The following is a 23,373-nucleotide window of genomic DNA, read 5'->3' as shown; positions in this document are numbered from 1 at the left end:
AGATAGCTGAGGTTTATTTTTCTCAAGTCATTGTGCCAGTCCAGCCCAATATGATGAATTGATTAAAAACATTTTAATATTTTTGCTCACTTGTCACAGGTGGCCAAACGTCTCCTAGAAAGAGAGATTTTAGAAAAGGCCGACATGGTGGCGCTACTAGGTCCACGTCCTTTTCAAGAGAAATCCTCTTATGAGGAGTTTGTGGAAGAGCTCGTCGACTTGGAGGAGGACATCTCACTACCTGAGGGGCTGAAGGACTGGAACAAATGGGACGAAAAACACCCGCAGCAGGAACAAAACAAATCAGCTGCTTACTTCATCCATTGTCAAGAATAAGCTTCTAAATTCAGGTGAACCTTTTTATCTTGGTAAGGACAATGGTGATCATGATTATGTGCAATCGTTTTATTCCAAGCTGGGATTTCCATTTTGTAGCCATTTGTAGCCTGATGTCACAGCTGATGACTTCTACCTATTTTCTACCAAGTGCACTAAATTAGCTACGACCATGAACTGTATTAACTCAAGTATGATGGCATCCTTTTAAAAGCTATCATATTTATACATTCTCATTGCCTTAAACCACACACACACACACACACACACACGCATACAAACTTTTCTGTGTACCATATGCACTGTTTTCCCGAGATTTCAAGCTTTGGGGTGGCTGTGGGCACAAACACCTGCACACATGCAGGAATTGGGCTTATGAAAAAATAATTCACAAATAATGGAAAGACTCCAAATTAGTCCACAAAATTAATATAAAGATGTATTATGTAATTCATACGACCGCTCCTCCGCACATAATACAGAGAGCAGGCAAGAAATTGTAAACGCACAATATGACATGACAGAAATGACATGCCGTTGTATTAATAAGATAAGTAATATCAGGGTATTTAGTTTGTTCAATCAAATAACAACTTATAGACCTGTTTGATATGAAACATGTCCTTTAAATTACTTCTGTTGTGACCAAGCACCATATAGAAAATAAAATATAACCTGACCTCCTTGGGGTCTTTACTGAACAAGGCATCAGTTGCACATCAGAGTTTTTGTGTTTATAGTGTACACACACACTGACTGATGCTACATTTACATAACATCACATGTACCGTTTAATGTTTCTACTCAAGAGTTTAATAACAGTACAAGAATCTCACTACCTCACAACCAAATGGCCTGCTTCTAAAGACAAGTACATTTTAATCACGATAGGCACCATTCAGTTTACTTGAGCTTCTGCACAGAGTAGATGAGGTCGCAGCTGTGCTCTTTAGAAACACTTGAAGTCATTTTCTGTATAGTCAATTTCTATATGAGCAAGAAGAGTTTTATTGTTTATCCTGGTTGATGAAATGCAGATAAGTGCTTATTCAGTGTGGATGAAAATGTCCTACTTTTTAATGCTGTTTTTGTTTGAAGAGCATCACTTATTGCTCAATGCAGTAAGGTGTGAGGATGACGTAGAAAATATGAAGCTAATGGGGCACACAAATATATTAAACATATTTTATACCCATTGGCCTGCCATTTTATTCATAGCCTTCACAGTCATCATCATGTTTAAGAATGAATAATAGAAATTCTGTAAATGATTAGGTAGCGTCTCGCGGTTCCAAAGGGGTGGAAAACGTCTGATGCAATTTTTTAAAATTTGGCAGTAAAAATGTTTTTTTACACAAATGGATTTGGTAATAGTATTTAGTATTTAGCTTTGGCTCCAGATTGCATTTTTTTCAAACCAAAAACTATAAGAACACCACCACCAATGTGCATATGTTATGAAAAGTGGTTTAGAAGAGCAGATTGAACAAATAGATGCCTATTTGTCACAATTCAAAGTTAAACTCATCCTATTGAATGAGAAAGCGTGTCCAAAGCTTTGACTGGTGGTTTACACTAAAGCAGTCTCATAGAAGCAACCGACAGTCTAAAGTCAGTGTGTGGTTATGGTAGACTATACATTCAATGATAGCCAACGTTGGTAGTTAAACTTTACCAAATTTGAGCACATTTGAAGGTTAGCGCCACCCCGATGCAGTACCTAGCCACGGCAGACAGCAATGTTGAAGTTTTGTAAAATTATTTTAACTTCTACAGCGAGATGTTTTTCCAAACAGATTAACATTCAGTCACTATAACATTCAACTTTGATAGATTTAATGTAACTGTAAAATCACATATATTCCAGTTAATTATCATGCAAAGTATCCCAATTTTGTTCCAACAAGAGCCAAATATTGTCTCATTCCAACATTAATGCACTTTGTTTACCTTGAAAAACGTTGCTGTCTTTGACATTATGGACAAGTGCAATATGAATAAACGTGCCTTCCCTTGCCTCCATTAGGTACAACTGCTCAGACTAATGAGGTTTTTGAGCTCAGTAACCCTCAATAAGGCTTCTATAGCTCAAAGATCATTTCAAACTAACAATGTTGCCACTCTAATCCAGGGGTTGACACAGTGCCTCACAAAAGGGAGTACACCGCTCACATTACTGCAAATGTTGTATTATATCTTGTCATGGCACAACACTGAAGAAACTATACTTATGCTGATACAATGTAAAGTAGTCAGTGTGCAGCATGTATAACAGTGTAAGTTTACTGTCCCCCTAAAAATAACCTCCAAGACATCCACTGCCTTGCTAAAGAAGCTGAGGGTAAAGGTGACGGACCTAAACTCTATTGAGCATCAGTGGGGCGTCCTCACACAGAAGGTGGAAAATAATGGTATCCACTAGCTACACAAAATACAGTATCCACATTTTGGGTCCAATTTGGACATTTTCACTTAGCGGTGTAATCACTTTTGTTGCCAGATGTTTAGACATTAAATGGCTGTGTGTTGAGTCATTTTAGGGGAAATCTGTACAGTTGTACAAGCTGTACACTGACTACATTGTATTAGAATGTAATGTCTTCAGTGTTGTCCCATGAAAAGATATAATTCAATATTTGCAGACATGTGATTGGTGTACTCACTGTAGTGTGCTACCGTAAACGGGATCCTCATGTTGAGGCTATGACCACAGCAGATCAGATGAGGCTATTGCAGCCTGTGAAAGACAAGGAGAGTTGAATTGATCAACTGTGGGGAAAATTAAGTCAACAATAAGGTGAATGCTTAACTTTGCCTCATCCTTGTGCTGCAAATTTTTAAAAAGGTGGTACACAGTTTATGGATTGTTCTCTTAATTACAAATAACTCAACAACGCATAGTTTTCCATGACTTTTATTTTATTCCTCTTACAGTCACTCACCCCATTCAAGATGATTATCAGTCCAGGTATTAACTTAATTAAAAATAAATCAAGTCAGCGGGCTGTCTCTTCTCAGGTATGGGCACTTGATTGTGTGTTTGGCATTCATGCAAAGTCACATTAGCTCAGTTACTTCCTTCTGTCATTTTTTGGGTTTTGGATGACCAACTTAAACTAGAAGAAATAGTGTCAGTCATCATTTTGAACATGTTAAGAAGAATGGGGAAAAGAACATATGATTTCAGCAATTTGAAAGTAGCAGTTTCCACCTTGATGGGGGCTGTGTTACTACCCTGTTAGTCACTTCAAAACAGAACTTCAACTCATCAAGAGTGCAACAAGAGCAGAGAAGGAAGGTTTGTGTGTGTGTGTGTGTGTGTGTGTGTGTGTGTGTGTGTTTACTGCGCATCTTTAGAACACAGAGCAATGTGTCCAGAGTTCACCATGAACTCCTCAACTGTTCATCAGCACCATAAAACAGTGTCAGTGGTCCACTCTGGTGCTGGCTGGCTGCTCTGAGCTTCATTCCACCTGTGTCACACACAGACACACACACAACATGTCAAGGTTGTTTTGACCTTTCCAGCTTCATTAAGGGCTCTGCGGTGTCTGAGTCGCTGTGGTGCTTCCTCTCCCTGGGGTGCTCCACCTTGCTGCAGCGTGTCCACGAGGGGGAGCGCATGTAACCTCCTTTGGCCAGCACTGCCTGCTGGGAGCCTGCCAAACACAAACACACAATAATCATCACACTGAACATACCCGTGACTCTAGTGAGGATAGGCGGCATAGAAAATGGATGGATGGATGGGTAAATGGATGTCAAAGATCAGGCTTAACAATCCGTAAGGTTAGTAATAAAATTGATTTGATGCTTTTTTTATGCAGGTCAGATTCCCAATTTCCCACCCTTTCGGGTCACTAGAGGACAAAAAAGTCTATGCCCAAAAACTGCTACAAAAAGAACTATTATACGATTAATATTTGTTTTGCTTTTTTTGCTTAGATCTCTCAATCAACTTGAGTTCTAATAAAAAATACTGAACATGTAAATATTTTTTTATTATTTTAACCCTTTAAATGCCCATTTGATTCAAATGTGTCCCTGTTTTTGCTTAGAAAAATACCAAACATGTAAATATTTGTATTATTTTAACCCTCTAAATGTCCATTTGATTCAATTATGTCACCGTTTTTGCTTGGAAAATACATACAAAATGCGTTATTTTCCATATAATAAATGTTAGGAGGTTGGCGCTCGATGTCAAAGATCAGGCTTATACATAAGATTAGTAGTAAAATTGATTTGGATGCTTTATTTTATTTGCAGGGTCAGATTCCAAATTTCCCACACGTTCGGGTCCCGAGAGGACAAAAAAGTCCCATTGACTTCAATTATAAGCACGCATTGTAATTAGACAAAAAATGTATCTAATTTCGAGGTTTCATTTTGTTTAAAATTAGTCAACTTTGTCACATTTACTGTTTAGCACCATTGTTAGTGCTTGTTCATAAAGAATGTTAGTGCTTGTTCATAAATCTCCCCAGAGCCACATCAATATCCTCACACATTACACACACACACACACACACACACACACACACACACACACATTGACCTGAGAAGATGGATGGCTTCTCCGCGGGATGTTAATGAGAAGGACAGTGACCTGGACAGGTCAGTCTGCTGTCCCACAAACACTTTCAGTATCCACCATTGCTCATTGTGGAGATCATTTCATCCATGTGACTGCATACAGTTGTGGTCAGAAGTTTGCATACACACATCATGGGCATAAATGTCAGTCATTTAGGGTGAATAGTTAGTTTTCCAGGGTGGAATTATCATACAACATCTTCAGTGACTTTTTAAAATAAGAATTGGCCACACAAATTATATACAGGCTCAAATATACTGTGTACATACTGTACATACTACACACTCTTTTGATTAATACATATTAGTGATTATGACTGACTGTAGGTTGCTAAACAATGTAAACAAATGTGTAAACAAAAGACTCTTAATGTACTGTAAATGTTCTTTATGTTTTTTCAAGGACCACAGTTTAGTTCCATCAGGGAAATATGTTAATTATTTAGGGAGCCAAATTTAGCATGAACCCCCTCACCGAGCCACCTCTTTCTCACTTACATTACCTCTACCTCACTCTACCATCACGTGGACTTCATCCAGCACTGCCAAGTCGGCAGCTTCCCACTTAGTTGAAAGCACGTGTAAAGCATAATTGCACTGGGGGGGGGGCACCCTAGGAAGTGATCACATGGTTCCACAGAACAAAGATCACAAAAGACGCTGAAGATGAGCTTCAGAAGGAGAGAGCTGTGAGTCCTGCTGGCTACATTCAAAACTGCCAAAAATGATGATAGGGCTGTGAAAGTAAATGGCATAAATGAGAGTGTCTTAGCGACAGTCTTTATGTTGATTGTGTTTGTGTTGGTTGTGCGGGCAGAGCCACAAGTGACATTTGGGAAGAAAAAAACAAACAAAAATGTCACAGAAATGTTTGCTGCATCTTGTATCGCTGATCTATTTTTACTCTTAGATGATACATGTAAAAATAAATACTAGTGATTGTGAGGTTGCTTTTTCAACTAATGGAAAATGACTGATGATGTCAGTGTTAGGCTGAATTATGCAGTCACTATGTCAGCCCCTCTGATGGCATCTTGATCTTGTTATTGTTCTTCGGCGGGGGCTGAGTGCGTGACTTGCAGTTCTCTACCAAAACAGTAGGGGCAGTGTTTTCCTGAGAGTGAGCAACTACAACTCTCGTTGACTAGCTATTTAGCTTCCTGCGTCGTAGAAGTGAACAATGGCGAGTGAAGCGACATCCACATCGTTGTTGGAGCTCGAACTAATCAGCGTGGAACATCAGTCACTTTTATTGTACATGTTGCTCTGAAACCACTCGTGTATATGACTGCTCATATTTGCGCATTAGATATTTCTTCGCTGAGACGATGCTCAATTCGTGCTATTGTTTCTTTTGTTTTGGCGGACATTTTGGTGCTTTTGCAGGAGGGGAAAACCACAAATGATGTACTAAAAAAAAGCCGACTAATCACAGTTCTGCGATCCGTGTCACCGTCGATGCAAGGTTAGATTTTTTGGAGGGTTTGAAGTGGAAGGAGCGAGCCGGCGTTGCTTGGGCCTGCGCCGTGATGCTGAAGCATAATGAAACCATGAATAAACAATTGTTTAAACTTTTCCCATCACTGAGCCAAACAAGGTGAGAAGGTTGTTTTGTGTCACAGCAGGAACAATGGAAATGTTATATGCTCCCACATGCTTTAGGTCAGGGGTGTCCAATTGTTTTCCACCGAGGGTCGCATATCCCATATGGATATGCAGGGATATTTTTTTATATAAAGAAAAAAACAGCCATCTCAGCTTTGTGTCATTGGTGACAAAGTATATTATTAGTATGAACTTTTTCTTCTTACATTACACTTTTTTTGCAGTTTTTTTTAAATTGTTTACAAATATTTAAACTTTCTTCTTGTACATTTTTCCTCCTAAAATTACGACTTTATTCTTATAATATTTTGACTTTATTATTGTAATACAACCTTTTCCTGACCTAATTTTCCAACAATTACAAGTTTATTCTTTGCTTTGTTTTTCTCGTATTACGACATTCTTTCCTTTAAATTTTTTAACTTTATGCTGTTTTTTAATCTTAATAATTGGACTTCATTCTCTTAATATTTTATGTTTATACTTGTAAAATTACTGCTATTTTTTTTTTTTTTTTTTGCTTTTGTATTTTTAGGTTTTTTAGGGTTTTTTTTTTGTTGTATATTTAGAATGTGGCGAGGGCCAATTAAAAAAAACAGCCATGAGCCGAGCGTGGCCCCTGGCCACACCCCTGCTTGAGGTAGTCAGGATCAAAGGTCATACATACATTTGTCTACACTCACACAATTGTCAACTGATTTTTCTCACCTATAATGAATGATATTCACAACTTTCTAGTCCACTTTGTTGTCAGTTTTTCTAGTTCTTTTTCTTACAGCTCTGTTAAATGATGTGTCCACAAACATGCAAGCGTCCCCTGCCACACTGGACACGTGAGATTGGGGAAATTTATGCGTAATTCTTGCGTAATTAACAATTTATGCTGTTAATGACGACAGTTTTTCTGGTTAATACTGTACTTTTTACAATTAAATGTATTTCCTTTTGCCAGCCTGTAATAATCCCCATTCTCCCTTTTGTGTCTTCACACCACCCAAGCACTCCCAATGTTCATCTGCAGTGGTTGATGTATAACACCTTTAAAACCTACTGCAGATAGCACTATATAAGGCAGATGGCCCAATAGGACGATAACTCACACTTAACAAGCAGCACCGTGAAGTGCATTATCGGAGAGAAACAAAAGAGGAAAAGATGGCGATGCTATAGTGCGGTTTTAAAAGAATTAACGTGTTTTAAGCAGGGGACATAACGTTAACAATGATCGACTCAGAAACATATGAGAATGCACCCCAATAATAACAAACAAATGATTCCTCCCACTTAGTTTAGCTGAGCAGAACAAGAAGTGTCCTGTAGAGAGTGTTTGTAAATGTTCTGCTGTTGACAAAAGTAAAAAAAAAAAAAGCTTTAAGGCTGTAATGTTAATGTCTGAGTTGCAGTTGATAATTCAACACCACTCAAGTAATGCACATTACATACTAGTTAACAGTCATGAAACGGCTGAAAGGGAAGAATCCTTCTCAAATTGGCTTTGTTGCTATCTAAGAGCCGTTATCTTGCCCCAAATTACATATTTACTGTATTTTTTTTACTCTGCTGGTAACAAACATATAAAACACAGATTAAATATATGCACAAATATTTGTTTATGTGTTAAATGGGTATCTGCTGGCAGGAAATGACACAAGCAGGTTGCAAAACACATACAGCATTTTTCTAGAACAGGGGTCTCCAAAGTGTGGCCCAGGGGCAATTTGCGGTCCACGGCTCGTTTTTGATTGGCCCGCGGCCCATTGTAGAAATTAAACAACAAAAAAAAAAACACAAAGTGAAGAGAAAAGCTGAAATGTTGATAACATTAACTAATAACAGAAAGCTTTGTCTTGCACCTGAATACAGTATAATTCGCACCCACCAAAGTTAAAGAGAAAACGTTTTTGAACAGTATGTGTTTACAACCCGCAGGTGATGACGATTTACTATGGGAAATTTTACAAAAAAGACACACTATAAACCTTGCAATCCTACCTACACTCGGTGTTCCCAGCATTACTCAATAGCTCCGGTGAAACATGAGATGCTTTTCTTCAATCGGAGTTCAACAGCTTCCGTGGTCCAAGCAGTACAAGCAGAAGCTGTAGTAATTCTACCCTTGATCAAACTTACTTAAGATTTGTCACATCAAAACACGATCGCTGCATTAGACTTCAAAATGTGATATTAGCTTCTATTGCGGAAATGCACTACTTTCTATTTCGACACTCTAAGCATCGTGGGAACTGTAGTTCTTTTAGCTGTAAGTAGCAGCTTATAGTCCAGAAATTAAGGCGTATAAAACATTTTGTTTTAGCCTTTTTACAACATAAAAAATACATAGTAAAATATCAACGTGGCCCCCCACATCCTTTGATTGTTCAGTAAGTTCGGATACGCCTGATCTAGAACATTTCTTGCGTAATTACTGACGAAAACTTTGAGTCATTTCAGACATGGAACATTTTATAAAAATACGATTAACTCTGTTCCCCTAAAATACATTGTGACCTTGTGTCATTTCCAGCTAAAAGGTACACGTTCAACACATTCAGCTGGGTTTAATCGCTATCATTGTGCGTTGCTGAGTTAACAAGAGCACTCTAAGTAGAGCGAAGATCTCTGCCAAGGCCAAACGGATGCCAGAAAAGCAAAACACTTTGTGAGCTGAGGTGAGGTAGCGTTCCACTCCTAAATGCTTATTAAAAATGTCTGCTGAATAGCATGAATCGGTTTTCACAATGACAATTGACACTTTTGGTTATTGAGCAACGACTGGTGCTACACAGACGACTCGGTCTATCACAGAGTTTCGTGAAATTTGATTGAATGGTTTATGAGTCCATCCATCCACACACATTCAGTTGGGAGTATCACAAAGGCGCCATTTTCATCAAGAAACGATCAAATGTGTCAGTTGTATTCGCGCACACACCCCATACTCTATTTGAGGACATTATCTGAGAGCGTGAGCTGGTATAAAAAGCTGGTGAGCCTGCTGGGTGGCAACAACAGGAGCGAGTTCACCTTCTGCATGCAGGATGAAGCACCCAAGTCATGAATAACACATGGAGGACAATTTTGCCTTCTTTAGAAAAGTGTGGATGGTGTTTTCATGCACCCGCTGCTGTGAAACACAAACAGGATGGACTCTCATGAACCTTTTTACATTATGCATACAACCATGAAGCCCAGAGGACGGTTTTACTCCCTTTCTGGTTTTCAATGTAGGAGTATTCCCAGTTATTTTACAGTCACTGATGGCTGAAAGACCACCATATCATTTTAATGATACAAATCATAAATATTAAAGAGGGGACAGTGGCAGTGTACTAAACATGAGATATGACCTCCAATCCCAGCTGGTATGGAAAGAGTCCTTGAGCCAGACACCAGGCCAGAACCACTAATTGGTCCTGATGATTAGTTTTTGATGCATTTTAAGCTTCCAAGTATCACCAATGACCTTGTCCTTGCCTCTTTTTATAAGTACAGTTGTTCCTTACCACTTTGAATTTCGAATTTCACGGCTTCACGCTATCACGTTTAAAAAAAAAAAAAAAAGATTATAAATCATCGCTGTTTTGTGGTTTAATACGGCCTATTAGTCACGAAATATACCTAAGTTAAGCATTTCAAGCCTAAAAATGAACTAAAATACAAACATAAGGCATTCAAAAGATGCATTTGAAGACGCAATGAATGATATGTAGTATTCTGCACTAATCACAAGGTGTTGATAATTGTATTGTAATGTTCGGTGAGACACCCCACCGCCAGACTAGATGGCCGGAACAACAGGCTTTTATTGCAGGATTGAATTATTTCACAATAGGTACAATAATCCCTAATAAAAATTCCTAATAAAACACGGGGTCCTGTTGCTGCCGTAAGCCACACCGAGATAAAACTCAACTCTGAACCCCCAGCATTACTTTCTGTCCGCCCGCAACTCCTCTCCCCTGGGGAACACATTTACAGCAACACACATGAGCACAAGTCTTATTTATGTCTTATTTATGTTTTTTTTCTGTTATTATGTCTACCACATGGGGTAATACAAACGTAAAGGTGACTATAGGAGTGATAATTCATGTCTAGTGGGCTCTAAAAATGTAAAAAAAAAACACATTTAGAAGGTTGTAAACATTCTCTAACTATGAAAATATTTGATGTATAAGTAAAGAATCCTACTTTGCAGAAGTTCATTTATCAGGTCTGAAACCAATTAACCGTGATTAGCGAGGGATTACTACAGTACTAGGGATGAGCGAGTACACCACTATCTGAATCTGTTCACCCATCTAAACGATCTGTACTCGTAGCTGTACTCGGAGTGAGCGGGGCATAAACAGGGAGTGGGCGTGGTTTAACCAGCAATGGGTGGGGCTTAAATCAGTACGTTATTTTAAGTCTAAAATTGACATGGATTGATCAGAAGTTGCTATATTTATTGTTTATTATTCAGCTATATGTGTATGTGTGTAAGTGATGCGTAAGACTTTTAATTCAAAGTTGGTGATTCATGCAGACATCCAGTGATGGCAAACAGGGAAATAATCCGTCAGCCTTGTTCACTGTATTTTTCTCAAAAGCACTGCGTTCAGTATTACGAGCAATGTTTTCCAACTGACTTTGTATCAACAGCCAAATTAGAAGCATGCAGACGGGGAAAAAAACACAGGGGGTGTAAATGCACCATGTGTGTTACGAAACCAGTTTACCAAGTAACTTGATGCAAACCCAAATGGAGGTGAGCTGAGGAAAACCTAGAAAAAAACCCCGTCCAGAGTGGAGGCGGTGACCACCCCAACCCGAGCTGTTTTCAACTCTGTCTTGCCAATCGCACCACGTAGGTGAGCGAGGCACGGCTCCTCTCTGGTTGCAGCCTGCAGCAAGTCTGTCTAGGGAGGGGTGGTCGCTGTATTTGACTGGAAAGTCACATTATTAGTCGTCTAAAACGAGTACCCGGCTCAGCCCTATATAGCACATAGAAAGTGGTAATGTAAGAAAATATGCAAGTGTATCTGAATTACAAATGATGCAAACTTCACCATTTGCCTCAAAATGTCAAGAATTCCATCTAATAGTCTATATAATAGCTATCTTTATTATTCTTACCAAATAGAGTCACATTTCAATTAGTTCTACACAAATTATACTAACTAGTGTCAAACTGGTGTCACACACTCATGGAGTGTCCTAATTTTTCCACATGACTGTTTTTGTTTGTGTAAGCTCATTCTTCTACTCCTGATCTGCTGCACACAAAAGGGAGAAAATTTGTCAAAACACGCCCCCCTACTGGTGTTGTCCATGCTATTCTTTTTCTGACAAAAACACCGCAATGTGGTGGTGTTATTAAACCCCAAAGTGTGACTTCGTAAGTCAGAATGACTTGAAATTTCTCACACAGCTCAATGTCCTTTACAAACACCCACTTTAGGTTTTTTTTTTTTTTTTTTTTTGCCGAATCACCACGACACCTTTAGGGGACTGACAAGCGCATGTTTGTTTTTTAGCAAGATTGGTTAAAATACCTAAGCGACATCAAGCAAAACATCTTTGCAGGAAAATAGACGGGGTCTGGCAACTAATTGGCCATAAGTCATTGACCATTTGTCTAATAACAGCACAATTTTAAGGATATCTGTATTATATGTACACTAGTATGTCTTCCAAAGCATTTTACAGTCATGTGATATTGGCACATGCTGTACAAACTGCTGGCATACAAATCAATACCACCCCACTGACAACCCAGTGCAAGGTACAGTCGTCCCTTGTTTATTGCGGTTCCAGAGCCGACTGTGATGAGTGAATTTCAGCAAAGTAGGATTCAATATTACTAAATTTTATATTTTCGTAGTTTGAGCACAGAAAACCTGTTTTAACATTATTAGAGTCCTGTAAACATGAAATAACACCCCTATAGTCACGTTTATACTCGTGTTATGTAATATAGTAGACATAATAAGCAACAATATGGCATAATAATAACTCATTAGCACTGGGAAAGTTCCTTGTTGTAGTATCTTGACCCTAATGTGGGTCGCATGGCATAAAAAATATTCATCCTCATCCATCAACTTGATTAATATATTCATGCCAGTCTGACATGAATCTGGTACACACAGACGTTAGGGGTGCAACAATACGTATCTGCATCGAATCGTTCAATACACGAGTAACGAATCGTGACCCTGTATGGAACAATACGCAGTTTTGTATTAATTTTATCAACTTCTGATGGAGCTCTGTGCTGAAAGCTCAGTGTATCTGCGATCGACTACTCTGGCTTAGGTTGCATTGTCAAGCACAGACCCACTGAGCTCCACCTCCCACATTGATACCACGCTGCTGAGAGATGCTGCATGCAGGTGAGCTCATTGAAACATGGCTAATGCCTTTCCTGATGTTGGAGATCCTCCGCCATCCTTCAGATCTGGTGTTTGGGATCACTTTGGATTTCATGTCAAGTATGACCCTGATGGCAAGCGCGTCGTGGACAAAAAAACAACAGTATGTCGCAGGTGTCACACAATGCTAAACGCCGTCGGTGGAAATACAGCAAACATGGCAAAGCATTTACGCCGACATCACCTCGGTGTGAAAACAACTGGGAACAAGGAGCACACATGCTACAAACTTTACCCGGGTAATTTAGACAGCCATTAGCACATGATTCAATTCAGATCGACCGGTCGATAGCTACTTTTATTGCTGTCGACCTGTTTTTTGTTTAACATGCTGCTGGGATTGTACCCCAGACGATGGGTGTGACGTGTAGCTCCATCAGAGAGTGATTTAATTGATTAAGGACCTGTTTTTTGTTTGATATGGTGCTGAGAATGTATAAAAAAATACAATATATAAAAAAAATAGTGATTAATTCATTAATCTTGGAAAAACAGCAATAGAGTGAGGGAGCAATATTCAACCGCAATTTAGCGAGGGACGCCTGTACTGTGATCAGTTTTCCTTCTAAACCATTTCTGGGAGTGGAGAATCAACAAATTGTCACATCCCAAGAGCCTGATTGGTTGTGTTCAGGTGTTGTTCTGTGTGCGAGTCTGCTACATCCCACCTGGTGGACACTCATTGTGGTTCTCCTCATCAGAGTCGGCAAAGACTTCGGCCAGCTCTTGGTCTGACATGTCAGTCAGCTCGGTGAGGTCTAGGAGGTCAAAGTGGACTTCTAAAGATGACACACTGCTCAGAGGTTCTGTAGGCAAGGAGCGAAAGAATGGAACAGTTATGATTCTGCCATGACTCTCTTATGGACTTAATGTTCTCGTACTGCATACAAAAGCAGATCCGTGCATTCTGCATCTGAAAGCTAGTTCACCATATGTAACATGTAAGACATGTTGGTCAACTCAGTACTTCCAACTTTGTGGGAATAGTTTGTGGAAGGTCCTTCCTCCTTTCCAGTGCACAAAGAAAGGTCCATGAAGGCATGCTTGAATGAGTTTGGTGTGGAAAAAAACCCATCATACACCTCTCGTATGAACTAGAACAGAGGCAGCAGATAATGAGCCAGCAGGCCCTCTCTCAGGTCCAACATCAGTGAACTCTGAAATGGCAAATGTTTCCATTCCTATCTTGCAAAAAGAGAAAATGATATAGCTTGGCTGGCTTGTCTAATGGGATGTCAGCCTCTGCACACGTCGCTACAAAATTCTCAACAAACTGCATGTGGTTAAAGACGACATAGTCGCAATGCAATTCCAATTGCTTTATTAACAAACGTCGAACACGTTGTAAACACACTCATACAGCCCGAGTTGCACTAGCATGCTCTGCTAAACCACAGTTCCACTCACGCTAGCTGACGAGTAAGAGATGACATTCCAAGTTATTTCACTGACGTAGCTGGCGTTTCATGTGGAGCGGGTCCGTGTTTATGAGGAAATCACCATGAATGAGTACTCCGCTGGGGAAATATTTCCCCACACAAACGTCCGTTCTCCTCAAGATGACAGCATTTTATTCACATTATGGCAATGTTTGCGAGAGTCTACGTTTAACAGTAGATTCCGTTTTTTTTTGGCCAATTCCATCATTCCGTGAACACAGCAGTCATAGGGCCCTGTTGCATCTCTTTGGTTACACCATTTCTTGTTAGCCTCTGCAATTTTTACTCTGTGATTGCTTTCTTTGTGGAGACACTGCTTTGCTCAAGACAGTAGCTCCGCCTAGTGTTTAAACCAAGAACTACAAAACAGTTAAGCACATATTAAATGCGAGCCGCAGTCCAAGATATTTTTAGACTTTGACGGCGGCCACTTAAAAATGGATCCAAATGTGGCCTGTGGGACGTAGGTTGGACACCCCTGTCTTATAGCTACAAAAGTGAAAATCGATTCTGTATTTTCTTCCCGCTGAAGCAGATTGAGGTGTTTCCTTGTGAGTCAAGTCTGCCTGTCAAGTCTGGATGAATCCCTTCGCAGGCTGTGTGGGTGTTAAAAAGGCTTCCACAAGGAGCTGTTAATATTCCCCCTTACAGGCTGCAGTAAGGCTGCTGTGAAAAACAAGGACAAATGGCAGCCCTCTTTCCATCCTGTGTGGAGATGCACATTGTGCATAGTGTTCCCTTGGGGACTTCAGTAACAACCCATCACTGATATATATATATATATACTGTATATTGCAATGTTGAGCTTTAACTGATCAGACCACACCTTCTCAGCCAAGACATAAAAAACAAGCTGTGCATAAAGAGGTGATCCTCTTCTCGATACTTTCTTCTCGTCTTCCCCACCACTATTTTCTTCAATCCCCATTCCTCCTATCTCTTGTCGCTGCTCTCTCCCACTCTTCTTCTCCTTAAATAATTGATCAGGACGCTTTGTCTCCCAGACAAACTGAAAAACTGCCTCCATCTCCAAAGCAAAATCAGGGGAATTCTTGCTTGTGTGAGAACTGACACTTGGATTAAACCACAAAGGGATGAGGTAAAGCTGTAGCCTGCAGTCAAACGAGTGCACGTGTTGGCTGATACATTTGACATATCTCCACTATTGCTAGCATGCCTTTAATCCCGCTCTAAATATTCATGCTCTTAATGTGTGTGAAATAAAGGCCTTAATGGTATGGTAATTCATACAAAAGGCATAATGTGATGTTTGCTTTCATCCTACAATTTGCTTTCAGAATCAAAAAATGGTTGCATGACCACGAATGCATGTGACATATAGAATGCATGTCTAATCCATCTCCAAGGTCCCATATTCTGTTTTTCAACAATTTTAAATAAGTCTCAGAAGTCCTGCAATAGCAAATTCCCAAAAGCTAGTCTGGATGCTGGTATTTACACCATTTAATAGTGCCTTTAGTACAATCTACTACAATTGTGTGCCTGTAGCTTTAATGTTAATGACAGTTTGTATTTAAATAGTGAACTCAACCTACCACTATGGAGATTTTTTTCAATGCCTCCCAGGAGAACAACAAACACAAAAACCAAAGCAGATGTCATTTAAACACACATTAAAACATTATGGACAACACAAAAGAGCTGCAGAAAGTTACGTTACCCGTTAGGCCCGACGGATTCTGCAAGGACCGCTTCTCAGCTAATAGCATGTAACTTCGTCTTCTTCTACACACAAAGTGACCACAGTCACCCCCTCGCGTTCGTAGTAGTGTAGTGTAGTGTAGAAGTTTGTTTCACTTTCATTTGGAGTTCGCAGCATAGAAGATGGATGATGGAACTGTGACGTTACAATTCAAACAGCTGGATGTTCTTTTGATATATTTGTTCAAGTTTATATACAGTATCAAGAGATACAGTATACCATGTCAGTACAATGTGGTTCAACTGTGAGAGGTACCCATCCCTAATGAAAACCCAGAACTTGGTTTGAGTGCCTCTCGAAAGTGGAGCAAACAAGTGAGGGCTTAGTAGTTTTATAGTGCCGATCAATAGTAAACAATGGAGGGCCATCCATCTCTCCCGCAATTCTTCTATCTGATGTTTACATGTGTTGCATTGTGTTTTGAATGGATGGGTTTGAGACCACAAACTGACAACTTACGCTTTGTCTTGTACTGGCGGCTTTTTGTCTGCACGATGCTCAACATACAAGTTGCATCGAATCAACAGTCTGAGTCGTACAAGTGACGTTTATCTGTTGGCCTCTCACAATAATCAATTAATTGCATGACAAATACAAATTAACTTGATAATTTTGCCTGTCTCGATATATTGACATGTGCATGCGTGTTTGTTTTCCTCCTCTGTCTCTACCAAACAGGCTGGATGACAAAAGGGTTGACTCTGTGTATCTGTCTCAACACCTGGCCGCGTTGGTTCTATAGCGGAATGAATGGAGTGAGTGAAACCTCCTGTCAGTCATTCAGTCTCAATGTTCCAATAAGGAGAGGTGCGCTACGCGTTAGCGAGTGCACTACTTGCGAGCTGTGTGTGTCGTGTGCTACACGATCGAATACTTTCTTCGTGTACAAAACACAATCTGATGTCAATTTCAGCCCATTTGCGCATCATCATTTTGTGACATGATACAATAAATAACTCATAACTTACGATAACTTATGATTCCCGAAGTATAACACCTCAGTGTGCAACAAAGACATTTTGCTGCATCCGAAACATGAACTCCGACGAAACGTCATTAAACGTTCATTAAAGGTAAACGGAGTACTCCACACACGTTGCTAAAAGTGGGTCAAGGAAGTGTATATATGCAAATGAGCTGACATCTGCATTGACACGCAACGTGAACTTCAAAGTATTTCCAGGGTATTTCTCCGCTGACACTGATTCAAAATAGGAAATATTGTGTTTGATTGTAATTTTTATTAAAATGCAATGTTTGCTATTTTATTTGCCGTACGTGTCTTTTTTTCTAAAAGAGACTTGAGCGTCCATTTTATTTTCATTGGAGTTTGTTTTGTATTTTTGTGTTTCGAGGGAAAGGCTTCTTGAGACGTCATCTGTACTTCTGTGAAGAAAGTGTTGAACGTTTCGCTCCTCATCCGAAGAGCCTCTTCACAGAAGTACAGATGACGTCTCAAGAAGCCTTTCCCTCGATGGACAACTCCTGTACGACTGAGAGCCTACACAGACGTATTTTTGTGTTTGTTTAATTTATTATGTTGTTTAATTGATTTTATTTAAAAGCTCTTGATATTCCAATTAAAATATTAAATACTCCTGAGAAATGAAAATGTATTTCCCGTGATACAGTGTACTTGCATTATTATGCCATATATTATCATTATATCCATGAACAAATTGTCTAAAAATAATGTTGTCAACATTACATACATATATTATCATTAAATTAATGAAAAATGGTCGCAAAATAATAATATCGTTTATCTGAAATAATTTGTAGGACCGTTATCATCCAGCAAAATTTGCTACCGTCACAGGACTATTTATCTGTTTTTTTTTCTTTGACTTTTTGCTTTCAAACACGGAACAAATCTAGCATTTGAACTCAGAAATGAATCATACAGCCCGTTGCAATTAGTATAACAATAATACATACAAGTGTTGTTGTTGTTGTAACAATAATACATACAACATTTCACAATGGAGGGATTCACCCTCAAAGGGCACCATCGTATAGCGACCACAGGAACTGGCTGTGGTCGCTCGTAAACTAGACAAGAAACAAACATGGTGACATTTGTTTAAAACGGGTAAAATTCACGGTCACACTTTACAATAAGGTACACAAAAAATACAGTAGTTACTGAGGAACTAACGCAGAACTAATGAAGAACTAATGACTAAGGCACATAAATGTAAAGTAGTTACTGAGGAGCTAATGAGGAGAGTAGTTACCGAGGAACTAAGGAACATACATGTAGAGTAGCTACTGAGGAACTAATGAGTAGTGGTCAGGGTTAGGGTCAGGTAGGGTCATTCCTCATTAACTACTGTAATTTTGTGTACCTTATTGTAAAGTGTTACCAAATTCACTATTGATTTGTGTCATAAAATTAGAACTTAACTTGATTCAAACGAGCTACATATAGATAGCTTTGTGACAACAAGAGGCTGTTGTAGTGCATAATAAGACTAATAGTATCAGCGTTGCGTGCCTTAAAAGGATACTAGTTTAGGCTAAAATATTTTTGTTTGTTTGTTTCTCAGGATCGAGAGTCAATGCTTGAAAATAGCCTTAAAATGTATAATAGTTACTATAGTCATCAGGGGTATTTTAGTGGTGTTTTTAAATATTTCTAAATACTGTATATAAATAAAATATACTGTATGCTCCAGGCTGCGATGCCAGGTGACTAGGCCGGCGAGTGGGTCACAGACATTGGCCTCTGGATGAGCTGTCAAAAACGGTTCAGTTAGTGAAGCAGAGAAAAGCTGCCTTGTCGCCCATGTAGCCCCGGCATTCATCTCTGTGTTGCACTGATGCACAAAGAAGGCTTTCAGCATTCTGGCCTGTGCTGTAGCCATCTTCAAGAATATAGGACCGGAATACTTAAAAAGGTCTTAAAAATTATTAAGAGGCTTTCACTGCCAGAACGGAAAACATTAAGTTTGAGTGAATGGTACTTTAAGACATATAAATAAATATTTCAAATGTGAGTCAATAGGGCCTCGGACTGGTGGTATGAGGTTTTCCTCTCTAGCACTGATTATCTGCATTGATTATCAGACTCACTTAATTAATCATTTATCCTACTAAAGTAATCACCCACCCATAATGACCTTACATCCCCTTTCCATCCTTCTCACCATCTCATTATCACTCTGTCCCTCCTTCTATTGTACTCACGTCTCTTTTCAGAGATGTGCAGAAGGCTCGCGGTGTGTCCTACCAGGCCACCTTCCTCCTCTTCTTCCTCGCTTGCAGCATTCTGCTGGAACAGCTCCTGAGAAAGGTTGCCTGAGCTGGAGGGCTTTAGCAGCTTCTGGATGTCTTTATTAGGCTCTAGCAGAGCACAAACACAGAGGATGCAAGCATGAGTGTAGCAGCCTCTATGCAGTTTACAACATCTCAAACTGGAGCTGAGCAGCACATAAGCGCGAAGGAAGAAAGAAGCTTGTACTGCATTGGGCATTTAACACAGTAGAAAGTGGAAGCACATATCCCCCCCCTTTTTTTTAACTGTGTATCTCGCATCTCTTTGTACATTGTTGTACCTTGTATGGATGTCTAATGTAAGCTTTAGAAATGCAAAAGTCTAAAAATACAGCGTTGATTAGACCAGATTTCAATAAAATGTCTGAATTTTGCAATATGCAACAATTTTTGTATGCGATGCAAAGATTAACAGATGCCTGATGGGCGTGCCAGATGGCAAGTGCCATTTACAGATTGTTGGCATTTTTAATTTATTTTCCTATCAGATGAAAATTTTGACGCCAGGAAAAGAACATGACACACTCTCAGTGGCCACTGCATTTTATTAATTGATTGCCACAAGAGGACCAACAATAACATGACATCTGCTGTTAGAATTGCATTTTTAGACTGCAAAGCAGCTTTGACTTAACCCAGAGCTGTGAGGAGTAGTATCTTCCACCTGGATTTCAAATCATATCTATTGAATTGAAAAAGACCAATAGACACGCTTTAGGTTTGGGTTTAATCTAGCCTAAAATCAACGCTGAGGGTATTTCTGAGACTTTCATGACAAATGGTGTCAGAAAAGGGGTGGTTAGTCATCAGGCCATCCATGATGTAGGCATTCGGAAGAACTCTTGAGAAAAATAACCCACGGATGATAGGATGATAAAGCCCAGAGATGTGAATGACTGAATAGGGTACCGGTGTAGGACCTGGAATCCTCCTCAGGTATTGGGTGGTAAAGCGACAAAGAGTGCCAGAACTCTTGTTCAGTAGATGAGATTTCAATCCAATACACCCAAGTTCAAACACTTTTGTTCTCTGTCAAATGGTGTCAGAAGTGGGATCATCAGCTGTGAGGTCATTTGTGATGTTCCCAGTTTGAAGGAACCTTTGGTATTGATGACCTCTCTGCAATAGACCCACAATTATGGGCAAGGCACACAGAATCACCTGTGGAAGGGGGAGGTAGTACGATAATGCATGTTGTCACTATAGTTGTATGTAAACTGGCTAAAATACCTACAAATCTGGCTGATTAGTGTTATGGTCAATGTTCAGGATTTCCAACCCAAAAGACAGAGGGTCCAATCTGTGTTGTGAAGGTGCTACTCTTCAGTATTTCATGAAAAAAAAAGCGTGAAGTGGGATGATCGTCCATGACACCTCTGTGGGATAGACTCAAATGATGAAAGATCGAGTATGTGTGGGACACGCACCTGCCTCCTGAAAGGGAAGGTAGTGCGATAGGGCATGCTACTTACTGCTACTACTGCTCCTCAGAGGTTCCTGACAAATAGACTCAGAAGTGGAATCTATCAGGCCATCTATGGAAGGGGATGTGTGGGACACTGGCAAAACGATGGTGATATGATGAAAAATCTGGCCAGCAACCCCATCTTTAGTGTATCAGTGTTTATTTAACACAATAGATCTGGGACACCTCTATGTCAAATTACTGAAACACCTTTGTGCGAATGGAATTCTACCCCTCAAGCTACAAACTAAACTAATGTACATCACTGTGGTCTCCATGGTAACTGTTAATGCATGCCTAGTAATGTTAATCTGGCAAGAGCTTGCAAGACAGGTTGTACAGCGTGTGCATGTAAAACATTGGTTGTCAATTATTTTCTGTCATGCCCCTACTGAGGGACAGAAGTGTTTTTGTGCCCCCACAATTTTGAAATACCACCGAGAAACTGATAACATCTCTTCATTTATCTGTACTGTACAGACTGAACTTGAAACTGAAATCAGCGAAATGCAACAAAATGGAGAGCGGTGAAGCATACAAGTGTATTTAAGAGTTAAATTGCATGCTGAGCATGACAAATTCATACATGTTGGCAGGTCTGCACTAATATTGAAAGTCGTCCCTGCCCTCACACCACCTGCTGAATCTATATAGAGTTATCAGAATGAGAAAATAACTCCAGCCCAGTCTGTGCACAGCCTTGTCTCAAGCTGTCAGATATTCTTCTATGTGATTCAGACTAGCAGACGGTGATTGGTGACAAAACAAGAAATGAAAGGAGAATGATGTGCTGTGTGTTTGTGTGTTGTCATAAATCCATAGTTATTTTTGTGCAGCATTAGATACACATGAACAATGTAATAATGGCTACACTCTATCATTCAGAGATGTGTTACTAATATTTTGTCAGTCAAAACCAGGCATTATTATTGCACAGGCAGATTCATTTGCGACATTTCTTGAATGTTTGTCATTATATTGTGTGTACCTAATAAAGTGGCCTGTATGCTGCTTTCATAATGAAATTCTTTTGTGACCCAGCCCTGGATGAATCAATATGTTTGGTCTTATTGAATTTCATCTACATAAATGAATAATCGGCCGCACGGTGGCCGAGTGGTTAGCATGTTGGCCACAGAGTCATGACCTTTGAATCTCCGCTTGGGCATGTCTGTGTGGAGTTTGCATGTTCTCCCCGTGTGTGTGTAGGTTTTCTTGGGACACTCCGTTTTCCTCCCACGTTCCAAAAAAAACAAAACATGCATGTTAGGTTTGTTGGTGACTCTAAATTGTCCATAGGTATGAATGTGAGTGTGAATGGTTGTTTGTCTATATGTGCCCTGCTATTAAGTCCAGGGTGCATCCCGCCTCTCAGCTGGGATAGGCTCCAGCATACACCCGCGACCCTAATGAGGATAAGCGGCATAGAAAATGGATGGATGGATAAATGAATAATCTTTCATCATGGACCTACAGTACCAACATGAACATAATGATAAGTGTAGGTCTGAGTATATTATAGTTATTTCATGCGAATGTAGTCTAAAGTCAATAAACATTCTGACAGCAGTTTGATACAGACTGCAAACTTCAGCCCTGTTATTCAATGAGCTAAACCTCACTTTTTGTACACCTGATGCATCGTTTAGTACGCTACTTTTTTAAAACCGTCCGTATCGAAGTTTACACTCTGTCAACAACGCTTGGATGCTGCAATGCAATGCAGCATGGGGTGCATTGTGTGAGGTTTCCATACAGCGGGCTTCCCGGGATGGCTTTCAAACAATGCATCCACTATTGCACAGCAATTTGTCTCTCATCAGTACACTTTCTGCATGGCTGACCTATGCTTGAAAAGAGGCCCTCTTCTCTGCAACTTGGGAGTAGAACCTTCATGGTATGTTCGGACAATGATCACAGTGTATTGCCTCTCTGTTACCCTACATGTGAGTCTAACCCTAAGAAACAAGGGTTAAGAGCAATTTAACATAGGATGACAATTAACAGGTTATGCATTCAGGATGAACAGAGAAGCACAAAAAGCATTGTTGAGAGGGAATAGAAAGCATTCTTACCTGGGCTGGGAGCCCCTCCCTGTGCCTCCATGTGGCTCAGCCAAGAGAGTCAGTCCTGCCGTTCACCACCCAGCATCCAAGAGTGGAGGAGACAAGTGGGGAGGGAAGAAGGGATAGGCAAATGTGTGCGTGCGTGTGTGTTTGTGTGTGTGTGTGCAAGGAAGAGGGGATGGGTATAGGCAAGCGGGAGCAAGATCTCAGCTCCCCAAAGACTCTTCTCTTTCTCCTCTTCACAGATTTCCCAAACAGGTGATGTCGCTCGCTCGGTCCACCTGCCAAGCTTGTCTATCAGAGCCTCACACAGTGGATCCACCACAGAGGGGCGAAGGGGGGGTCTGGGAACAGCGACATCACAGCGAATTCCTAAGCTCCAGGGTTTAGTAAGCACGGCATTGTGAGGCTTTGCTTGACATGTATAGAATACACTGAGATCCAGAGCCAG

At 40.0% G+C, this 23,373-nt stretch overlaps 2 protein-coding genes across 3 annotated transcripts in view; one reads left to right on the top strand and one right to left on the bottom strand.

The window, feature by feature from the left end:
- The window catches only part of LOC129178589 (AFG3-like protein 1), a 14,182-nt gene extending 8,978 nt beyond the window's left edge, over nucleotides 1-5,204 (top strand). The window contains exon 14 of one of the 2 annotated variants that reach the window (XM_054770940.1): nucleotides 100-5,204. In XM_054770940.1, the coding sequence (XP_054626915.1) occupies nucleotides 100-336 (237 nt within the window). In that variant the 3' untranslated portion in view covers nucleotides 337-5,204. The remainder of the gene's footprint in view (nucleotides 1-99) is intronic. The other variant, XM_054770939.1, reaches the window with a different exon arrangement.
- dbndd1 (dysbindin domain containing 1) lies at nucleotides 2,279-23,373 on the bottom strand. Its single transcript, XM_054770941.1, has 4 exons — nucleotides 22,932-23,373; nucleotides 19,305-19,460; nucleotides 13,622-13,759; nucleotides 2,279-3,995 (listed from the first exon to the last, which is right to left on the bottom strand). Exons 1-4 carry the CDS (start codon nucleotides 22,960-22,962, stop codon nucleotides 3,841-3,843), a joined length of 480 nt encoding a protein of 159 aa, XP_054626916.1. The 5' UTR covers nucleotides 22,963-23,373; the 3' UTR covers nucleotides 2,279-3,840.

The sequence above is a fragment of the Dunckerocampus dactyliophorus genome, chromosome 3 (assembly GCF_027744805.1).
Source record: "Dunckerocampus dactyliophorus isolate RoL2022-P2 chromosome 3, RoL_Ddac_1.1, whole genome shotgun sequence".
NCBI classification, from domain to species: domain Eukaryota; kingdom Metazoa; phylum Chordata; class Actinopteri; order Syngnathiformes; family Syngnathidae; genus Dunckerocampus; species Dunckerocampus dactyliophorus.
The sequence above is the reverse complement of the archived record's forward strand: the minus strand, read 5'-3'. Positions and strand labels throughout refer to the sequence as shown.